The 19,562-nt window shown below is 39.0% G+C and overlaps 1 protein-coding gene across 1 annotated transcript; it reads right to left on the reverse strand.

Moving 5' to 3' along the window:
- Positions 1-176: 176 nt before the first annotated feature.
- On the reverse strand, positions 177-16,712 carry LOC139662553 (electron transfer flavoprotein subunit alpha, mitochondrial-like). The gene is made up of 12 exons (XM_071541233.1): positions 16,597-16,712; positions 14,498-14,647; positions 13,619-13,700; positions 13,309-13,391; positions 12,082-12,181; positions 10,760-10,870; positions 10,240-10,341; positions 9,378-9,446; positions 8,939-9,021; positions 5,187-5,252; positions 2,647-2,727; positions 177-412 (listed from the first exon to the last, which is right to left on the reverse strand). Exons 1-12 carry the CDS (start codon positions 16,636-16,638, stop codon positions 377-379), a joined length of 1,005 nt encoding a protein of 334 aa, XP_071397334.1. The 5' UTR covers positions 16,639-16,712; the 3' UTR covers positions 177-376.
- Between the last annotated feature and the right edge of the window lie 2,850 nt (positions 16,713-19,562).

Consider the following 19,562-nt stretch of genomic DNA (forward strand, 5'->3'; position numbering starts at 1 on the left):
CTTGGTGATTGATGATATGTGGTTTCGATAGTGAATGTCCTGTATCACAAACAAACTGAATGAGATTGAAAATGTGATCCGTTTTGTTTTGTATTGCCCACATTACCACAATTTAAGGAATAACATTAAAAAGTAAATAACAAAAGGGTAAAAGTTTAGCATAAACAATAGCTTTATTTACAATTAATAATTACGAATACAGAATCAAAGATGTATTACATCTAAATACAAAGCACCTATTTCAAATGCACCAGAATAATTACCAAAATAATTCATGTAAAGCAGGATTCTCATCTGGGTTCACTTGCAGCTGATAAGCAGTTATTGTTTAATGTTTGGATTTGTTACATTGTGATTTTGACTTTGACTACAGCGATCACTTCTTCAGTGCTTCAGTCATCTCTGGAACAACCTACAAATAGAATATAAAAAAAAACAAAAAAGGCATTTTTGTTTTTCCATTCCATAAAACTTAACCCAACAAATACTTTTCTTTCATAGTCTGCAGCACGTTGTCTGATTGCATTGCTGTTACGTGAGACCTGAGCGCACACGTAAGGTGATAACCTGGATCTGCAACCTGCTAGCTATTACTATACCCATCACATCAATCTAGTTTACTAAAACACCAGCGCCTATCACACGCCATGGAACAAGTAAATAAATAATGACCTACGGCCAAACAAATGGATGGATCCACTAGGCTTTCAACACACACAATGGAGCCCTTCTGCATGTGGGTGCCAAACCTTGGCTGTGGCACTACCTGTCACTGCCACCTCCGTATTAATGGCTGAACTCAAGTGTGGAGGTGCCGTGGCTCTAAACTGAACCCTTCCCAGCTCAACAAGGCATGTAAATGAAGAGATAAAATGAAAACAAGGCACGGAGGCTCAGTGGTTAGCACTGTTGCCTCACAGCAAGAAGGTACTGGGTTCGAACCCCGGTCCGTCCCAGGTCCGTTCTATGTGGAGTTTGCATGTTCTCCCTGTGTTTGTGTGGGTTTCTGCCGGGTGCTCCGGTTTCCTCCCACCATCAAAAGACATGTATGTTAGGGTTAATACTCCTGTCAGTGCCCCTGACCAAGGCACTGGCAAAAGAACTGGAGTTGGTCCCCGGGCGCTGTACTGCGGCTGCCCACTGCTCCTAGTGTGTGTATAGGATGGGTCAAATGCAAAGGCAAAATTTCCCCACGGGGATAATAAAGTATACAAATACAATTTTTAACAAGATCAATGTGAAAGCCAACACCAAGCAGGACTGCATTATTTGTGTGTCCAAAAAGTCTGTGGGGCTGTATGTTAATTGTACGCATAACGTATGCTGCCAAATGCCTTCAGCTTATGGCTAAAGGGCAAATGAAAGGTGGGCCTAAATGATTCATATGAACCTAATTTGTCAATACGTATCATACAGAGACAGTTTGAGTAATTGTTCAACTTTGACAGTCGGGCACACTGAGCAGACCTGTAGGAGACATGGTAAGAGGTAAATTGCTTTTGGGACCTCTCCAGTGAACCAGGAGGTGTAGTCCCTGTCACACTCAGAGAGGAAGCACAGTGAATTAACAGTGACCATTAGACACTTGTCTTAATAATTGAAATGTTTTAATAACGGCTCAGAGGGAGTCACTTTAACTGCATTAACATTACATGATCATTGTTTTCATTCTCATTAATAGAGGGAAACTGAGGGTCTTGGAGATGAGATTACATCTTCTCTAAAGCACAATAAGATTACAACTTCCTTCCTTCCTCTCTTAGAAAACAGACAAATTCTTAATAAAATAGCATTGTATTACTAGTAATATAATCTGAGCTGTTGTTGAAAATCTTTTATCGCCATTAACATAAGAAATTGTTTTATTTCAACTCAGAAAGAGCACATGGATTTACTATCAGTTAAACTTTAAACTTTGCAGGCTGACTTTAAATTATAAATTGTTAAAAGGTGCTTTATTTCACAAAAGCTTATGTTGACCCTGAAAACAAACAAAAAAGATTCCTTAAGACAATTCCTTAAGAGAAGGGTAAGGATGTGTCACACGTCCTCACTCGGCGGGTCATGTTAGGATATGTCACCTATGATTTTCTCAGTCCTATCTTTCTGTCAGAGCTGCCCAGATCAAAAGGAAATCAACACTGAAATTTTAAATGGCATCATGAATTAGACATCCTGGGTATCATGCAGATTAAATCAAGAGTTTGGATAGATAAGAGTAGGAATCCACCACAGGCAGTCTACTTAGTTGTGTGAGTTGGGTGTTATTTTTTGCCATAGTACCATTACCTGTCTGTGTCACTTTTGTAAGCTTTCTTACCTGTCTGTGTCACTTTTGTAAGCTTTTTTGTAAGCGAATAGACATTACATTCTATTCGAGTTGTCCTGCTTTAGTTGGCGTGTTAGAAGTACGACACTTACACACCGAACACACCCAGCAAGAAGAACAAAAGTTAGCGAGTGACATCACCAAGACCACGACCTGCCAATCATGGTGGTTGACTACCCAGGAACTCCTAATAGGATGTAAGTACTCAAAACTATAAATGTTATTTGCAAAGTGAACTACCAATTTAAGCTCACAGCTAACTAATTTGAATTCTGTCTAAATGTCAGTAGCTGCTTATCCACCTCACACTCCCTCACCTTGAAAAGATCAGCCACCAAACCATAGTCAGCCACCTGGAAGATGGGAGCCTCTGGGTCCTTGTTAATGGCAACAATAGTCTGTAAAGAGACATCATGGTCATAAACACCAATGTCTGACTTCCATAATACAACACCATTGTTATTTTATTTTAAATTACCAGACACTTGTCACGTGCAAACAAATTTTGATACATTTATCATCCTGTTCTCCTAAAAATGCGTTATTTTCATTGTTACCATTCCTCATTTTAACCAATGAGCACCAAAAGCTGCAGGATGGTGAAAATAATCAGAGCTACGAATCCATTTAGAGAGACAGGACAGGAATTAGGGAAACCTCTTCCTCACAAAGTGACAAACGCCTGGTGAAGAAAACTAACCAGTTAAAATTCAAAATGTGAAGGTATTCCTTTAAGGGCTTTGAGGCTAAACCACAAACCCCTTAAATCCAAAGTTGTGTTGCTATGTTAGCTGTCTACCAGTACAACAAATATGAGTCAGCATACATATCCGGACAACAACCAGTCACTATGATGGAAATGGAAATACGGGAAATTCTAGTATGATCACGCCGTTACTGTAGCTTGTATTATGTATACAGCATGCTTCCATGATGTTTTGAATTTTCCGTATGACAATATGCATTTACAGTGCAATTCGAATTAACTACACCTAAGTGGTTTCATTTTTGAATGTGATTTCTTTTCAAGTGGGCGAAAGTGATTTTGAACACAGCTCTATGGCATCAACCAGCTGGGTATATGTTAAAATGGGTAAATCTCATAAAGAACAAACACATGGGGGAGTATGACTGCATTACTGGGGCGGCCTGACAGATTCAGAACACGTCTCACACAGGACGCTCTTTCAAGAAGCTCTGAAGCAGGAGAAAAATACAAATAAATTATACATCATTCTTTAAAAAGCTTCTCAGGTTCTCTTTTTGAAACATACTTCTTAAGTGCACAGGATCCAGAGGCAGGATAGCTCGCTTGGTGGAAGAAATCCACTCAGGAGACTGTTGTCATGACTACAGAATATTTTTTTTTTTGTTTCGCATTTACATAAAACAGGTTTCTTCTGGTATCCTCCCCTCCACTTCTTGTTACACTTCTTAGGATAAAAGTGGGTCAACTCCAGCAAAAAGGGGGGAACTGCAAAGGACTGACTGACCAAGCTCAATCACATCAATCCTCTTGAGATATAGTATTAATTATTAAATTACTTTGTAGTATGTGTACATTAAATTAATCTATTTAATTTGCTAATTTACTCTATCATGCACACAAACGGAAACTATGAACAGAACCTATAAACTCTATCAGAAGCAGATTCTCATTCTTTAGAAGTTCCTTGCTAATTGCTGTGGCTTTCCCATTTTTTCCCAAAAGAAAAAAAAATGTTACTTTTTGTCCTAGCTATTTTAATATTCCATATGGTATAAGCAATCAGAAGAGGAACTACACTAGTTAGTCATGTGATAAACATGAGGATACAACTGAGCCGGTCCTCTGGGGGACGGGACACAACATGACTCTGAGCTCCAAAGAATTGAATAAAATAATCTACACCAAAATTAACTTAGCAATCCATCGTGCAAGACCTAAATTCTATGTAGTTATGCATGACTTGTTCCAGGGTGAATTAGCAAACAGTTTTGAGTAAAAAGCACAACTCTTCAGGGAAATAACTGCTAAAGATTCAACATTTCGCAAAATCCTCCTGAAGCAACATATTCATAATGACTTCGCTCTGAAATGACAAACATCCTGACCATGCATGTCTTTTAGTGACTTACCTACATGCATGAAAACATAGTTTTAAGGGATGTAAGTGCTTACTGACTCACTGAAACAGAATGATTTACTTACTTAAAACCTAATCCTTAATCCAAATGTAAACAAATTGTGCCTATTTTCTCGTTCATACTGAATGAAACAGGGCTGATAAAGGACACAACTCTTGCCACAGTTTTAAATGGTTTCTGAAATTGTTAAAGATTTACTTATCTTTCTAAGCAATGAAGTTAACTTGAATTTTGAGTTTGGAGGAATGCAAGACTTGAAAAAAGTTTATTTTATGATTATTATGGAATATACACTACCAGTCAAAAGTTTGGACACACCACATTTGTCTTTATTTTTTACTATTTTCCACATTTTAGACTAATACTAAAGACATCAAAACTATGAAATAACACAAATGGAATTATGCAGTGACCAAAAAAGTGTTAAACAAATCAAAACTACCTTATATTTTAGATTCTTTAAAGTAGCCGCCCTTTGCCTTTATGGAAAGGCAAAGGCTTTGGAAAGAAATTCACACATAGGCATCTTCACTTCACTATTTATATTTGGCTAGGAAACAAATTTCAAGCATTTAAGCGTAAGGCTTTAGATCAAAATGGCTTTAAGATAATGAAAAACATAGTACATTCAATCAGGTGTGTCCACACATTTGACTGGTACTGTACAGTAGGAATATACAATATGGAGGTACATTATAATTCACTGACAATTCTGTGTGATCTGACTTACCTTGCTGTCTTTCATTCCAGCCAGATGCTGAATTGCTCCTGAGATGCCAACTGCAATGTAGAGCTCCTGGATTTAAAACAAAGATATAGAAATAATAACGGAAAAGCATTGATTCACTATTTTAGACATAGTGACTTATATAACTCCAACACTATATTAAGAAATGAATATTGGTAAATTAAGAGAAATTAATTCTTTAACTTTAGTTTGCTGAGACTGATGCTGAGACGTTAAAATCAATGATTTGCACAGAACACACACTCACTAAACATCTGATAGTGAGCAAAGCCTGTAAATTTAGATTGTATCCATCTAAAATCAGTGGTAAAGCCACATACCACTAGGATGAATAAAGTGAATCACCTAAATCTAAAAAGAGAAGAGCTAAACCGATGTGTCACTGTTGTTAGAAATACGCTGATTTAATAAGATTAAGAAAAAATATCTAATCCCAGACAAGTAGCAACCACACGCACGGACGCACGCACGCACGCACGCACGCACGCACACACACACACATTTGACAACAAGAGTAAATGTCTCTAAACCAGGAAACCATGTGGCTATTTAACAGCTTGACACCTTGAATTAATGTGGGCCTGACTGTGCACAACTCTACCATTGGTCATATTTGGGAAATTTGTTCAAATGAAGGAGGGGAAGAAGGGGATGGGCAGGTTAACTATAATCTATAGTTAATGTGTGAGGTTGAATTCATTATTTTTTTCTATCAAATGAAAAAAATCCTAACTGGCTTGCACCCGTGTCAAGTCACCCCCTGGTTTGCACCACAACCCTGCCAAGTTGACCACAGCATGTCTCTGGCCAGCAGGCCTGACACTGGGACCACCCTGCTGGATCCAGGAGCTTTCAGCTGAGTTTGACTCGGTATCCCCGGCCCCTGGTACAATCACTGTCCCAGCCGGAGCTCAGGGTGTCTGCCAGCGTGTGCTGGGGCCCTGCAACATTTCCATCTGGCCTCTGGGGAGTCGCACATCAATTGCTTTCAGCTAAATGCACTCACATATGAATATTTCAGTACAATTTAATGTTTCAGCTACAGCCCCAAAGGAGCAGAGCATCAATTTGTGAACACAGTTCTCCCGGAGTTAAAAGCCAGGCCGGATAATACAGTATGAAAGGCGCTGTCAATCTAGGGGGCCTTTTTTCACTTGAGAGACAGAAAAAAATAGAAAAGCACACCCCTTTGCCTTTAGTACCCAGCTGCATACAAACAGCTTTTGAAAGTTTTCCTCTACAAACTAGCCGGCTGGGGCAGCAGGCAGCCTTCTGTTTAAAAAGACGCAGGGAAGGGAAAGAGGGAGAGAATGACCAGTCGATTTGCCAAGCTCGGTCAGTTTTCCCAGAGCTCTGCTTGTCTGCTGTCTGCCATTTGGTCTCCACATGCACATGCACATGCACACGCTCACACACACACACACACACACACACACACACACACACACACACACACAAACACACACACAGCTGGTGGAGGGAGCAGGCCAGGGAGTCATGCACCTGCTGTCCTGTTAATAAAATACCCCAAAGTGATGCTGAAACGTCTTCCTTCACACAGCAAAGCTTCCCTCAGGTGTGAGAACATGAGTGCTTTACAAAACAGGCAGATTGTGACACAACTGAGTTAATCAGCCAGTCCGTATGCAGGATATTAGAGCGTGTAACAAAAGACAAAAGCCTGGACTGCTGCACAAATTACTGTTGATTACCCAATAGTGTACAGCTGAAAAGGCAGTGAATATGTCTTGCATTCCATGAAATAAACACCATGAGAAGCATTAAAGCAATTGTTTCTATTCATTCATCAAATTAAATAAATAATTTTGTAGATCGCTCGTGAAAAGAGACTATATAAGACATTCACCTGCAAGAACTTTATGAATGAAACCGCTATAACCGGTATCATATGGGTAAAGTTTCCACATCACTAATAGAAGACACAAAACTGAAGACACTTGAAGAAAATTGTTTGTTTTTTTCTGCCTGAAACCAGGTTGCAAAAATTTAAAATACAGCTTATAGAGAAAATACTAAACCAAGAAATCCTGAAATGAATCTAAATAATGAATAAATAGTAAATATTATTCTGAAATTAAAAGAGATCGCTATAAAACTGGACTATACATATTTTTCATTTTCAGTTCTCTCTCCATCTGGCTTCAATGGACAAAGTTCTTCATTAAGCAGCAGTTTCAGTGTGTACAGTAATTACCAATAACACAAACGTCACGCTATGTGCTGGCACTGTTGTGACTGGGCCGAGCAGAGACTCTATCCTCATTAAAGTGACACGCTCTCTTGTTAAAGCCACTAATAAGCAACAGGAATGCTGCTCTGTGCTGATGAGAGCAGCTGATAATAAAATACAAGATGTGCATTTGTAAAATAAAACAGGCGACTGACAGTTACACTAATAAGGTAATAATGGCACAGGTTCTTCAGCCCAACAATGCAGAAATGCCCTGAGGCGGCAATCAAAAATTAATACTAATTATCATGTGAATACTGCATTAACTCTGAAGAATTATGAATTATGAATCGCCAACATGGTTCCCCTCTCAGAGTAGACTAGCTTGCACGAGGATGTGATTTTTTTTTCTTTTTTTTTTTCTTTTCCAGATGGAGTTTTTTGAAGGCCTGTCACAGAATAAAGTATTTCACATAGACCAAGACATACCATCACTGCTACAGCATTAAAATGACTATGCAATATAACTATAAATGTGCTAAAAGTATTATTTGAGCCATTTTTTTCTTTAATTCATCACTAAATAGTTTGAGAAGATATCTGTTTATGAGTTTTACCATCTTATACCCTGAGTGCTTGTATTAATTACACTTTTGGCAGAGTTGACTATTTTGAGCATAGAGTGGACTCAAAGCACTTAAAGCCTACTCACTAATGGTTCTGGTAAATCATTTAGGACTTTAAACCAGCCATTAACTATATTTCAGTAGGTTCAAATGCTGCTTAAGTGTGTATGATGACAGCTGGGGTATCTCTGTAGCAAGCCAAAACGCCTAATTAATGTATTTAAACTTATTCCGATTGAAATAATGAAATAATGTCACATCACACACTGTGAGATAATACACTGTATTGTACAATCTGTGATTTTGTTAGAATTGTTTTGAATAACGCTGATCTGTCTGCACTGAATCCCCTTGCTGTTTAGGAGTTTCTCTATCAACACACACTTGTCATGCATAATGACACACACTGATTAACTGTCTGTATACAGAACTGTATGTACTATATGTGGCAGATCATGACAGTTTGATAAATATTTATAAAATAATTGTTGTTTTATCAAGGGAAAAATATTTGTATTGATCTTCATGGATGTTATTCTTTTCCTCTATTTTTACCAATTTGCTTCAATTTTAGCTGTGGTAATATATATGTATGTATGCACAGTATGTGTGTATTGTCATTTCACAGTCATTAGACTAAATCACTAATTAATTCACATAAATCTCTGTAATTCTACAAAAAGTCAGTCCGGCAGAGATCTATAATGAATATGATACTATAAATACAACACAGGCCCCAAACAAGACTTCAAAATTGTGAGTAAATATACAATTCCAGAACAAAATTGACAGCACAATGTTAAAATCAAAATTTTGAAGTTATTCGGACTTTGAAGTTATTAAAATACAGTATTCTTGGGTCACACTGTGGGAGACTGACACCCTGAGAGTGAAGGTTTATGTGATTAATGACTTACAGGCGCGACGATCTTCCCGGTCTGGCCGACCTGCATGTCATTGGGGACGAAGCCAGCGTCTACAGCTGCTCTGGAAGCCCCCACTGCATTTATAACACAGAGGGAGATATTAATAAATCTGCAACACATACACACACACACACACACACACACACACACACACACACACACACACACACACACACACACACACACACACACACACACACACACACACACACACACACACACACACACACACACACACACACACACACACACACACACACACTAATGCATGCTATGATATTGCATGCATTAATACAAACGCATGCACACATGAGCCCAGACACACACGCATAAATCCATGCATGCATGAAGACAAACACACACACACGTACACACACACCCACACGCATAAAAGAAAGGAATTTGACTGAAATAGATAAAAGCATAATACCTGCAGCATTCAGTTGATCAGCCAGGTCATACAGCAGCTTGAAGTTCTCACCGCTCTTCAGGCCTCGTCCTAAATGGATAAAACACAAAAACATGAGGGTCAACCAACTGAATGTACGATGACCCAAGCATGGTTAGGGCTTTGACTCCCACTGGGATCACGTGTACTAAAATTGTATGCACCCATGGCACTCTTATACGCTTTGGATACAAATATCCTCCAAATGGCAGATGATATTATGATTATATGATTAGTGGCAACATGCCTGGACAGGCCACAGAGGAACCAATACAAATTGTGAAATGAACAAATCCTGTGCCAACCTGCTGCAAGTGTGTCGCAAACTGAGCTGAAAACAAATCTTGGGCGTGCAACACAGAAAGAAGGGTTTCATAAAATAAAAAACTAAGACAATATAAAAAACTTGTATTCGAGCCATTATGCACTTCATCAGACATGATGAAGCTGATGATGTTGTCTGATGAAGAGCATGATGGCTCAAAATGTCACATAGCCGGTAACTGGCAAATAAATGTGCAAATGGGAATAGTGCAGTGTGTGGAATCTTTTTAAAATGGAAAGCACATTATGTTGCCTTGTGTATCAAATGTGCTCAATAAATTGACTTGACTGTGAAGTACTTGGATGTGCGTGCCTTTGAGTATCTTTTTTTTTTAAGAATAAAGAGAAACATCAGATTCCTAATGAGCCCCATGCCTTTGGTAAATCATATCCTAGTCCTGAACAGGTTTCATGAAACTTATGCAGCACATCGAAGACTATGCAAAGTTTTAATTTCAGAAAACAAGAAAAAAGAAAAACACTAATCATGGAATTTAAAGAGTTTTGGTGAAGCCGTCACCTCCAGACACCACCACTTTGGCACTGGTGAGCTCCGGTCTGTCGCTCTTGCTCAGGTTCTGCTCAAGCCACTGGGAAAGCCCCGCAGGCGAAGTTGGAGAAACTATGAAGAGCAAACATATATATATACATATTGTGTAGAGAGGCTTTTGATTATAGCTCTTTCTGAATTACACAGTAATTAGACAATAACCAACAGGTCTATCATTCACCTGATGTTGACTGAATAGTAACAGTATTTGGTCACCAACCCAGAGAGATAAACCAATGCAAATAAGGTGAAACCTAATGCAAAATACTCTTAATTTACCATATATTGCACTTAGTTGTTTTTAAATACACCTGAATTATGGATAAAAGTAGTTGCAATTGAAAGGTTACCAAACATATCAATGCAAATGGTTACAGATTTTATGCCACATATTGCACAGCTGTACAAATTTAAAAAGATTCAGAGTATGATGTATTTCTCTACTAAGACTGCATTATATCACAGATAGTTCAGACAGTAAGGTCTTTACCCTGTTCGGTAGCAGCACTTCCTCCTTCCATAGGTGCAGCTTCAAATGCCGTCCCCCTCACGGTGAACACCTTGACCTTCTCACTGCACTTCACCGTGCACAAGGCATTCCCTGTAGTGGAGCAACAAAATCGAGTACAATATATTTCCTTGAGTTTAATTGCAGTAAGCCAGTATAACGCTTATAACGAAGAGCCACTCTGCTGGATGTATGCATTTAATGTGTCGACATGGGTAGGACCGTGTTGTTTTATGTGAAAAAACAGACCTTCCAACAGACATAAACAAACTGGCACAACTTCAACTGAATCAAGCTGGGGGAGTTCCAAGGAATGGCCATAGTAAATTACTTATAGGTCTGACAATAGAGGCAAAGTGCCATAGAACTCTAAAACATTCAAGAGAAAACGAGTCACTGTGAAAAGTTCAGTAATGCAATCCAGGAAAGCCCCCCTGAATTCCAAACAAGAACATTTGGCTCTTGCCAAAGTTTAAGTGGATGATTTCAGTCAGACATATATATTTCATGAGGTTAATGGGCCCCATCAAATTGTGATTAGAGATTCTTCTGGGAGGCTTTTATGCTAGAGTGACAGCTAGGATGACTGGGGCAGATCTTGCAGTCATTAACAGGTCACAAACAATAATGCTGCATGTGCCATTTTCACCGCATATTGAATATATATGGAAAGCCGCCTCAGTTTACCCCTTGACCTTCGGCATTAGCCGGGCAGTGCACTAAGTGACAGTGAATTAGCCTATATCCAATAATTTATTCTGCCTCATAGGCTATGCATTGTGGGTAATAAATACTATGTACAGAGCTAGGGTTCATAAATTAGCAACAGCATCATAAACCAGAATTTGGCAAAAGCTTTAATGAATGATTAAATGCATCATAACTAAAGCATGCTTATACAGTTGAAAAACACAATGAGAATAAATGGCAGACTCTATTTATAACCTATTATTTTAATGAACTGTCATGGAGAATGTTGGGTTCTAATCTATTTTTGGGGCAGAAGTAAAGATAGAGAAGCAACCTTGTGACTATGGAACCTTGCTGGACACCGTTTGGAAACTTTGACCTGTAAAGGAAAAGTGAACAAGACGCGCTCCGCTCTTTTCCTGCAGCCACTATTACAAAAAGCCCTTGAGCAAGGTGCTTAAGCCCCAGTTGGTTTGATGGAGCTGTTCACTTACCAACAGTGCAATACTGCACTGATGTGTGTAACCCTACTTCCCCCTGTAACTAACCCCTCCCCTTTACACTTTTGTTATTGTTTACTCCACTGACTGAATTTGTCAAAACAAGAGCCTCACCAGCATAAATGGTCCTGACGAAGGTGTCCTGGGATTTGACCTCAGTGATGTCTGAAATTGTAGCCACATCCAGCTTGGCAGACACTCTGGGAAGGAGATTCTGCAAAGGGAACCACAGTATTTGGTTAACATTTTCAGGCTTACAAAACCACGGCACCCTAGAGACATAAAGTGAGACTATAAAAGGTAGAGTAATGGCTGTAATGAGCTCTCTGAGGACGGAACGGAAAGGTTATGGAGACAGTGCGTATTTACAAATGTACTGTTAGGCCTGGTTTTGGAAATTAGCGCAACAAATTTCCAGTACATTTAAGCAACTTTTATATGAGCAATTTACAATGAACCACTCTCACTGAAAAACACCAATCCTATGGTATACTTTAATGGAACTGATGCAGGTGACGCATCAACCACATACCCTTTATATGATGGCTCAGTGTACAGTGTAAAGCTTAGCCCAGAAACAAAGATCACCCAGCCTCAGTCAATATGAGCTAGATTACAATACATAAGATATTGTTTAATGCATCCTAATTCAATTGAAATACCATTAGATCTGTGAGTTGACAGTTCTATTGTACAATGACAGATTACAAGGGGGATAATTGAGGTCAGTACTACACTTACTGAAGATCTGAAGGGGAAAAAAAACCTTTCAGACGCATTAGAACATTAAGACATAATCTTTGAAAATGCAAAATCAGATATGCTTAGTTGGTCAATAAAATATTGTATTTTTCATGCATGCCAGGGCACTTTACAATATAAACTTATTAAGATAACAGAGAATCTCTGGATTCTTCCTGTATTTCCTTACGATACTCTATGTGAGTGTCGTAAACTATGGAGCAGAACCCAACATGTTTTAATGAGCATGGGTCCCAGGGTTAGACTAAATCTATTGTAGCACCATTTATACGATAAATATTTGTCACGGTCGATGATTATGTTGATTATGTAAAAAACAACTTGTATGTCCCAAATTATGACACTGGATTTCTGTAATCAACAATGTTATTCACGTGATTTGTCCTTCAAAGGCAACTACATGTACCAGCAGCTAAGCTTGACAATATGCACATTTCCACAACTAACTGATGACAATATCTAAATTTTTCAGGCGTGGAAAACAGTGAATTCATGACATGTATGGGAAAAGAAACTTCCTGATAAAGTAATCACTTTTTGCTGCTGATAGTGGTACAGAATACATGTGGCCTAACTCACCTTTCCAAACGCAGAGGCTCCTGCACAGATGTGTGTGAAGTTAAACTGACTCTGAGTAGCCAGAATCAGTGGAGTTAATTCCTCTGTGGACCAAGGTTAGGTTAGGCTTTTTACAGGGCAGAGCGGTAAGAGATATTCAGTATGTATATATCAACGACCAAATAATATAATATGACAATAGGCATAATAAACAACAGAAATTCTCTACTCATAATATGTAACAGAATAATATAACTATAATAAAGAGATAAAAATAGAAAGATAATTCCCTAAATTAAAAAAAGAAAATCTATAATTTTCCTGGGATTACCTGGTAGAAGGCCTTTGTATGAATCATGCTGAGCCACTAGTATCTTTTTGACCCCTTTGACCTTACTGACCTGTTCAGCCACCTGTGCAGAAGAAAAGAAATAAGCATTTCTTTCTATCATCTTCAGTGTTGGCAAGCCAGTTCATGCCTTCCTACTGAACTCCCTCCCTTCACATCAGCTGCTGTCTAATTTTAGCTCAAGTATCACTTTGTGTTTGTGCACTGCTGAATTGTCTGGCAGGTCTGTTCTTTTTTTTCTTTTTTGGAATAATGGATTACAGCCCACATCAAGCAGCGTCTCTGCCAGCTGTTTTTGATGCCATTAGAAAGACAGTAGAAGATACAGGAGTCTGGAGCGACAGACAGGACACACGGAATATACAGTAAGTGAGTCTTTGAAAATCACCAGTGCCCTTGTACTAATGTGAACCTATGTTGGCAAAGAGCTGCAAGTAGAATTATACCAATATTATACTATGACTGTTGCCAGGCAGCACACCCACATTATTTTAGGATACTTAAAGCATAAAGTCCCAGCAGTATTTCCTTTACATTCACTTAGCTGCAGTGGCCCCAAATATCCGGAACATTTCCCCCACAGCTAGAAAATGTAAATACATGGAAAAAAATATGATCTGGCCTGATTGCTCAGCCACCCAAACAAAATAACAATTACACTTGCAATTACAGCACAGTCGTCCATATATCATCTAAATATCCAAATAAGAGCCATTCTTTAACTGCAACACCTACTCCTACCCCCCACCCCCAACACACACACACACACACATCTACAAAAAAAGTCATCAGTAAACACTACACCCTCGTATTCCTGCTCTCGGTCTTAGTTTAGGCCCTGTTAAAATACTGCAGGCCTACCTTGGTGCAGTTGGTGCCGGCGATCAGGCATGACACCTCTCCCCCCACCTTCCTGGCAGCAGTGATGGCATTCAGTGTGATGGGTGTCAGCGTGTCATTATTGTGCTCTGCCACGACCAGGGTGCTCTGAAACCTCTGGAGGAGGCTGGCCTGCGAAACAGGAACAACAAGCACGGTTTTACTTGGACTGAAGACCCAAGGACACATATCGTCGCTTAGGAGCAGACATAAGGTCACTGGAACACATTTAGGAGCCATATGCAAGGAAAGCACACTATCACACTGATTCAGGGGCCTGATCTTAAGAACAGACAGCAATAATACCCGGGAAGGCATTCTTTATTGGGATTATGGATGCAACGGTGATGCACCTATAGGTGCTATTGGTGGGACTGGCATTGTACCAACAATCACGATTGGGAATGCCCTCAAGGGAATTATGGCTTTTATACAACCAACACCAATGCACTTTTTGAAAGTTTGTCTCCAAAGTGTTATACATAGTATGTAAATATAAAAAACAGGAGAAAGCAATAAAGATGGCAAACAAGCTCCCGGTATGACACAAGTGAAGATTAAGATGAATGTTAGATCCAGCTCACTGCCCATTTCACAAAAGGTTATTCGAATTTGTCTTCCTATTTCTCTCCTAGTCACAGACACAGAAAGCCCAGCTCAGGTCAGAGTGCAGTCCTGGAGCAGTTTGGATTTCAGTGCCTTGCTCCACAGCACCTTTACTGTGTAGGTGAGTAGGTAAATGTAATGGGCCTGCCCTCCAATCCCAATTAGATTTTTGCAGAGGCCACACAACAGTGATCTAAGCCATATACAATTTACAATTTACAATTTACAATTTCACATTTGGCAGACGCTTTTATCCAAAGCGACTTACACATGAGATTTGCATACAACACAAGCAAGTATCTAGATAGGAGAGAACAACGAGAGTAAGTGATATAGAGCTAAGTTCTGGTCCAACAGGACAAAGGTGCTACGAGGGAGTGCTACAAGGCAGTGCTATGAGGTAATGCATAGAGTGCATCAAATCTTTTTTTTTTTTTTTTTTTATGAAAGGAGGTATTCGCTAAAGAGCTGGGTCTTTAGCCTTTTCTTAAGGATAGAGAGGGATTCTGCGGATCGAATATCATATGATAACACAGCAATGTGGCCTGATTTAACCTTCAGTCCTAGAGCAGTTTGGCATAAGAGCCAACAACCTACTTGTGTACTTTTGGCTATGATAGTGAAAACTGGTTCAATCAAGAATATAGTGGAAATAGTCCTAGTTGTTTCAAAGTCCAAAAACACACACTACATCAGACATGACAGCAGTAAATACTAAATTACAACAATTGTAGTGGTCCTGTCCTCAGACATACAGGTATGGTAATAGCTTGATCAGGCATTGACTTTGGTTAGCTGGCTAACGTTAATACAGCTAGTCCAAAGCCTTTTTTCACAGAACATGAATCTGTGAATTCATGATGCCCTTTGATACAAATGGAGGATTGCACACGAAGCAGACAGTTGATTAGTGAAGAGGCTTTTCATTTACATTATAGCTGACAGACAGTAAAGTGGAGTCGTTCAAAAGGTAAATATTCCTCAATGCCGTCTTGCAGACGAGGGGGTGGCCCACGAGTAACTTGCTTACTCCTCCCTCGTGTCTGGGATGCAAGCATGTTTGTTTAGTTAAAGCTTGAGTAACTTTTTTGGAGGACAGATAGTTAAGGAGATAATTTGCTGAGTCACTGTCTTTATGTTCATTTTTAACCATTCGTGTCCCTCTCTTGTCTATAGTGAGCTTGCCAAAGCAAATCCCAACCAACCAAGTTGAGATGGCAATTAATAAAGTATTGAACTTGAACTTTATATTTGTTTGAGATTAGCTTTTCAGCAGCCAAGGCTTAGCTGAGGATGTTTGGGCGCGCTGCGCTGTCCCGTTGAGGACTTTAACACCCGCCTAGCGTCCTGATCTGACCTTATAATATCTGCTGCAGCCAAGCAGGCAGTGAACTTGACGCTGCGCTAATAAAATAACAATATTGACGCACATGACCACGACTGAATTACGTTAAATCTACATCCGATTTACTTACCAACTTTCCCACGCCCCTCCTGTTCAGTGCAGATGTGTACATGGCTAAAGATTGTAATTGCTCCTGCCTGAGCTACGTTACCTGTCACGGGAAGTACCGAACCTGTCAAGTCACCGTGTTACCAGGCAGCAGAACATCCGGTATGTTTTTCAAAATAAGAGTCCAAATTAGAAAACTTGCAAATTCGCAGCTCCCTAGTCTGTTCTACACGGATTAGATTATTTAGAGTGCATACTGGTTTAATGTAAAGTGCCAAGAGAAAAAGAAAGAGAGAGAGGAGAGAGATGTAGTGGAAGGACGAGTGAAGAAGATAGATCGATAGATAGAACAAGATTTGAAACGGGAAACCGTTTACAACACGCCCTTGTCAAAAAACATATCTCATTATCTGGTCTGCCTCGGGTGATTAATACTGTTTAAAATAGAAAAATAGAAGGGATACAATACCAAGGCGCACAGGGATGTTATTTTTTAATTGATCCTCTTTGACCCCAGTAGCAGTCTATTTTTGTAGCAACTATAAGAATTCAAGTGAATTAAGAGGTTACCTGGATCTAAATTAGGAGGACAGAGAGGTGGTATTTTGGTGATCCTTTGAATTTCCAAGCTAGCTGACTTCTGACCTTGGTGAAGTAATAACTATCAATGCTAATAAAAATATTACAAGACTGATATATAGGGTGCTAATGAAATTAGCAAATCACTTTATTCACATTGCCACCATTTAGCAACATACAGAACTCACTATTGTAAATTCATAACAAGGCAACAGCAGCCACCACAGTCAGTAATAAGGTGCAGCCTCCCTTCACGTTTCACCAAAATCAAGGAGACATATTACTGATCACATAATTTGTATGAATGGCACACTGTACAAGAATCAGAAAGCTGGTGTGCAATCATGGCATTTAGGTCATCACTCCTCCACTCATAAAGCAATGCCCATTTCCAAGGTTATCAAAGTTGTATGACGGCCATTTCAACTGTACCCAAGAAGATGACCATGATCTATCAGTACAGGTCCTTTCTATTTGCTGTAATACTAGGGTGAATGGATGGATGGATGGATGGATGTTCAAGAGACAGCAGTGAGGAAGGAGGGAAGAATGCGGTTCAGACCATTTTCCCTGTCTCTCCCTAATCCATTAAAATCTGTAATTAAAATGTATGATCTGTAATTCAAATGTAATTACATGCTGCCCATCTGAACCAAACATAATGAAAAGATTTGCTGTTTTCAACCATAAAAATGATCACAGGGATTCAGGCATAGGAAACTACTTGAGTGAAGTAGCCTACAATACAACTGAAGCTGCATCCAAAAGGCTGAGAAAAAGACTAAAACTCATGACACTGTGACACCTGCCGTGCTGTAGATCTAGTATAGATCTTGATTCAAGGAATGCTATTTATTTATTCATTAATTTATTTATGTATTTGTTAGGGACCATGTACAATATTAAACATAAATGTTGCCATTTGATGTATTGTACCAGATTTAGCTTAAGCTAATTTTCATCATTTATTATGGCGGGAAAGACTCATCATACTGGGATTTTATGGATATAGATATCACTACCATTTTAACCTTTTGAACTGCACAAGTAAGTGTGTGTGTGTGTGTGTGTGTGTGTGTGTGTGTGCGCGCGCATCCAGGACACATTAATTAGAGCAACAGGTTTGACATTTTGACCCATGCCATCCTGAGAGAGAAGGACAGAAGCTCAGAAGCTGCTGGCCTGAAGCTCAAAGCCAAAACTACTCTCCTTCAGCAACTATGAGGCTAAGCACTCTCATGATCATCAGTTCTAGCTGTACTTTTTTTGTTTTGGTTGTTGTTGTTGTTGTTGTTGTTGTTGTTGTTTTTTTTTTTACTTTGACTTTTTCTTTTGATATTCCAACAGGTCCCATATTATTCATGTTTCATAAATGTATTTTCAAATGTACAATAAGGATAAGAGTGATGACCATCTTGATATGTTTTGGTTTATTTAACAGAATGAGTTGAATGAATTGGAAGAATACTTTCTTATATTCACAGCAGTGAGCAGTCACATTAATGGGCCCTGATTGGCAGGCAGCGCCAGCTTCCACGATTCAGGTTATTCAAACCTGCTAAATGGAGGCATTACAGAGGGAGTGTCAATTCATACATGTCTGATTGGAAGAATTTTAAACAGGGGGACACTAGACCAAGTCATGATGCATAAGTGGAGCTAATCTGAAACTGCCTATAACAATGAATGGAATTTTTACAATAATTATAAATGTAATAAATGAAACAAAATAAAATTTTAAGACTTCTTTAAACATTCCTGATCACATACCTACACAAATACACCAACATTTGATTTTTTTTTAAATTTAATAATAGGGGATTATATAATATGGAATACATCCTGAATGGCCCAATCAAAGACAACAGGCCCAAACTGTTTGTGTGTGATACATGAGCTGTCTGCAAATGGCACTCCAACTCACACTCCAGGTCACTGCCACTGAGCAACAGACCCATCCAGAGAAAAAAAAAACTATTTAAATATTATAGTTTCAAATGTTTTAATTAGATTGATTCACTGAAATAATTCATCCATCATTGTAGAATAATTCAGCAGAATGGCTAAGCGTGTGTTGGGTCAGTGTAGTTCTAGTTTCAGTCCAGTAGATGGCCTCGTTCTCGAATAGATGAACAGACCGGACGGAGCAGAGGAGAGAGGTGTCAAGTGTCCCGAGTTCCTCCTGCATTTTCTCCGAAAACAAATTACTCAAACAATTCATCGTTCTGGTTAAAATGAACATTTTATTAGGAAGAGCAAGGCAATAATCTGCGTTATTTTGTGCATCAGTGTCAAAGTCCTACAATGTGACACAATGGTTTGATTTTTCAAGACAAAACTTTATCCTTGAAATAAACAATAGACAGTGTTTTACCATTATAATGGAGAGCAAAGATCAAGCAAAAAATT

The sequence above is a fragment of the Centroberyx affinis genome, unplaced genomic scaffold (genome assembly GCF_046629955.1).
Source record: "Centroberyx affinis isolate AG114_WGS23_722 - 3 ecotype Tasmania unplaced genomic scaffold, CSIRO-AGI_Caff_v1 ptg003839l_1, whole genome shotgun sequence".
Classification (NCBI taxonomy): Eukaryota; Metazoa; Chordata; class Actinopteri; order Beryciformes; family Berycidae; genus Centroberyx; species Centroberyx affinis.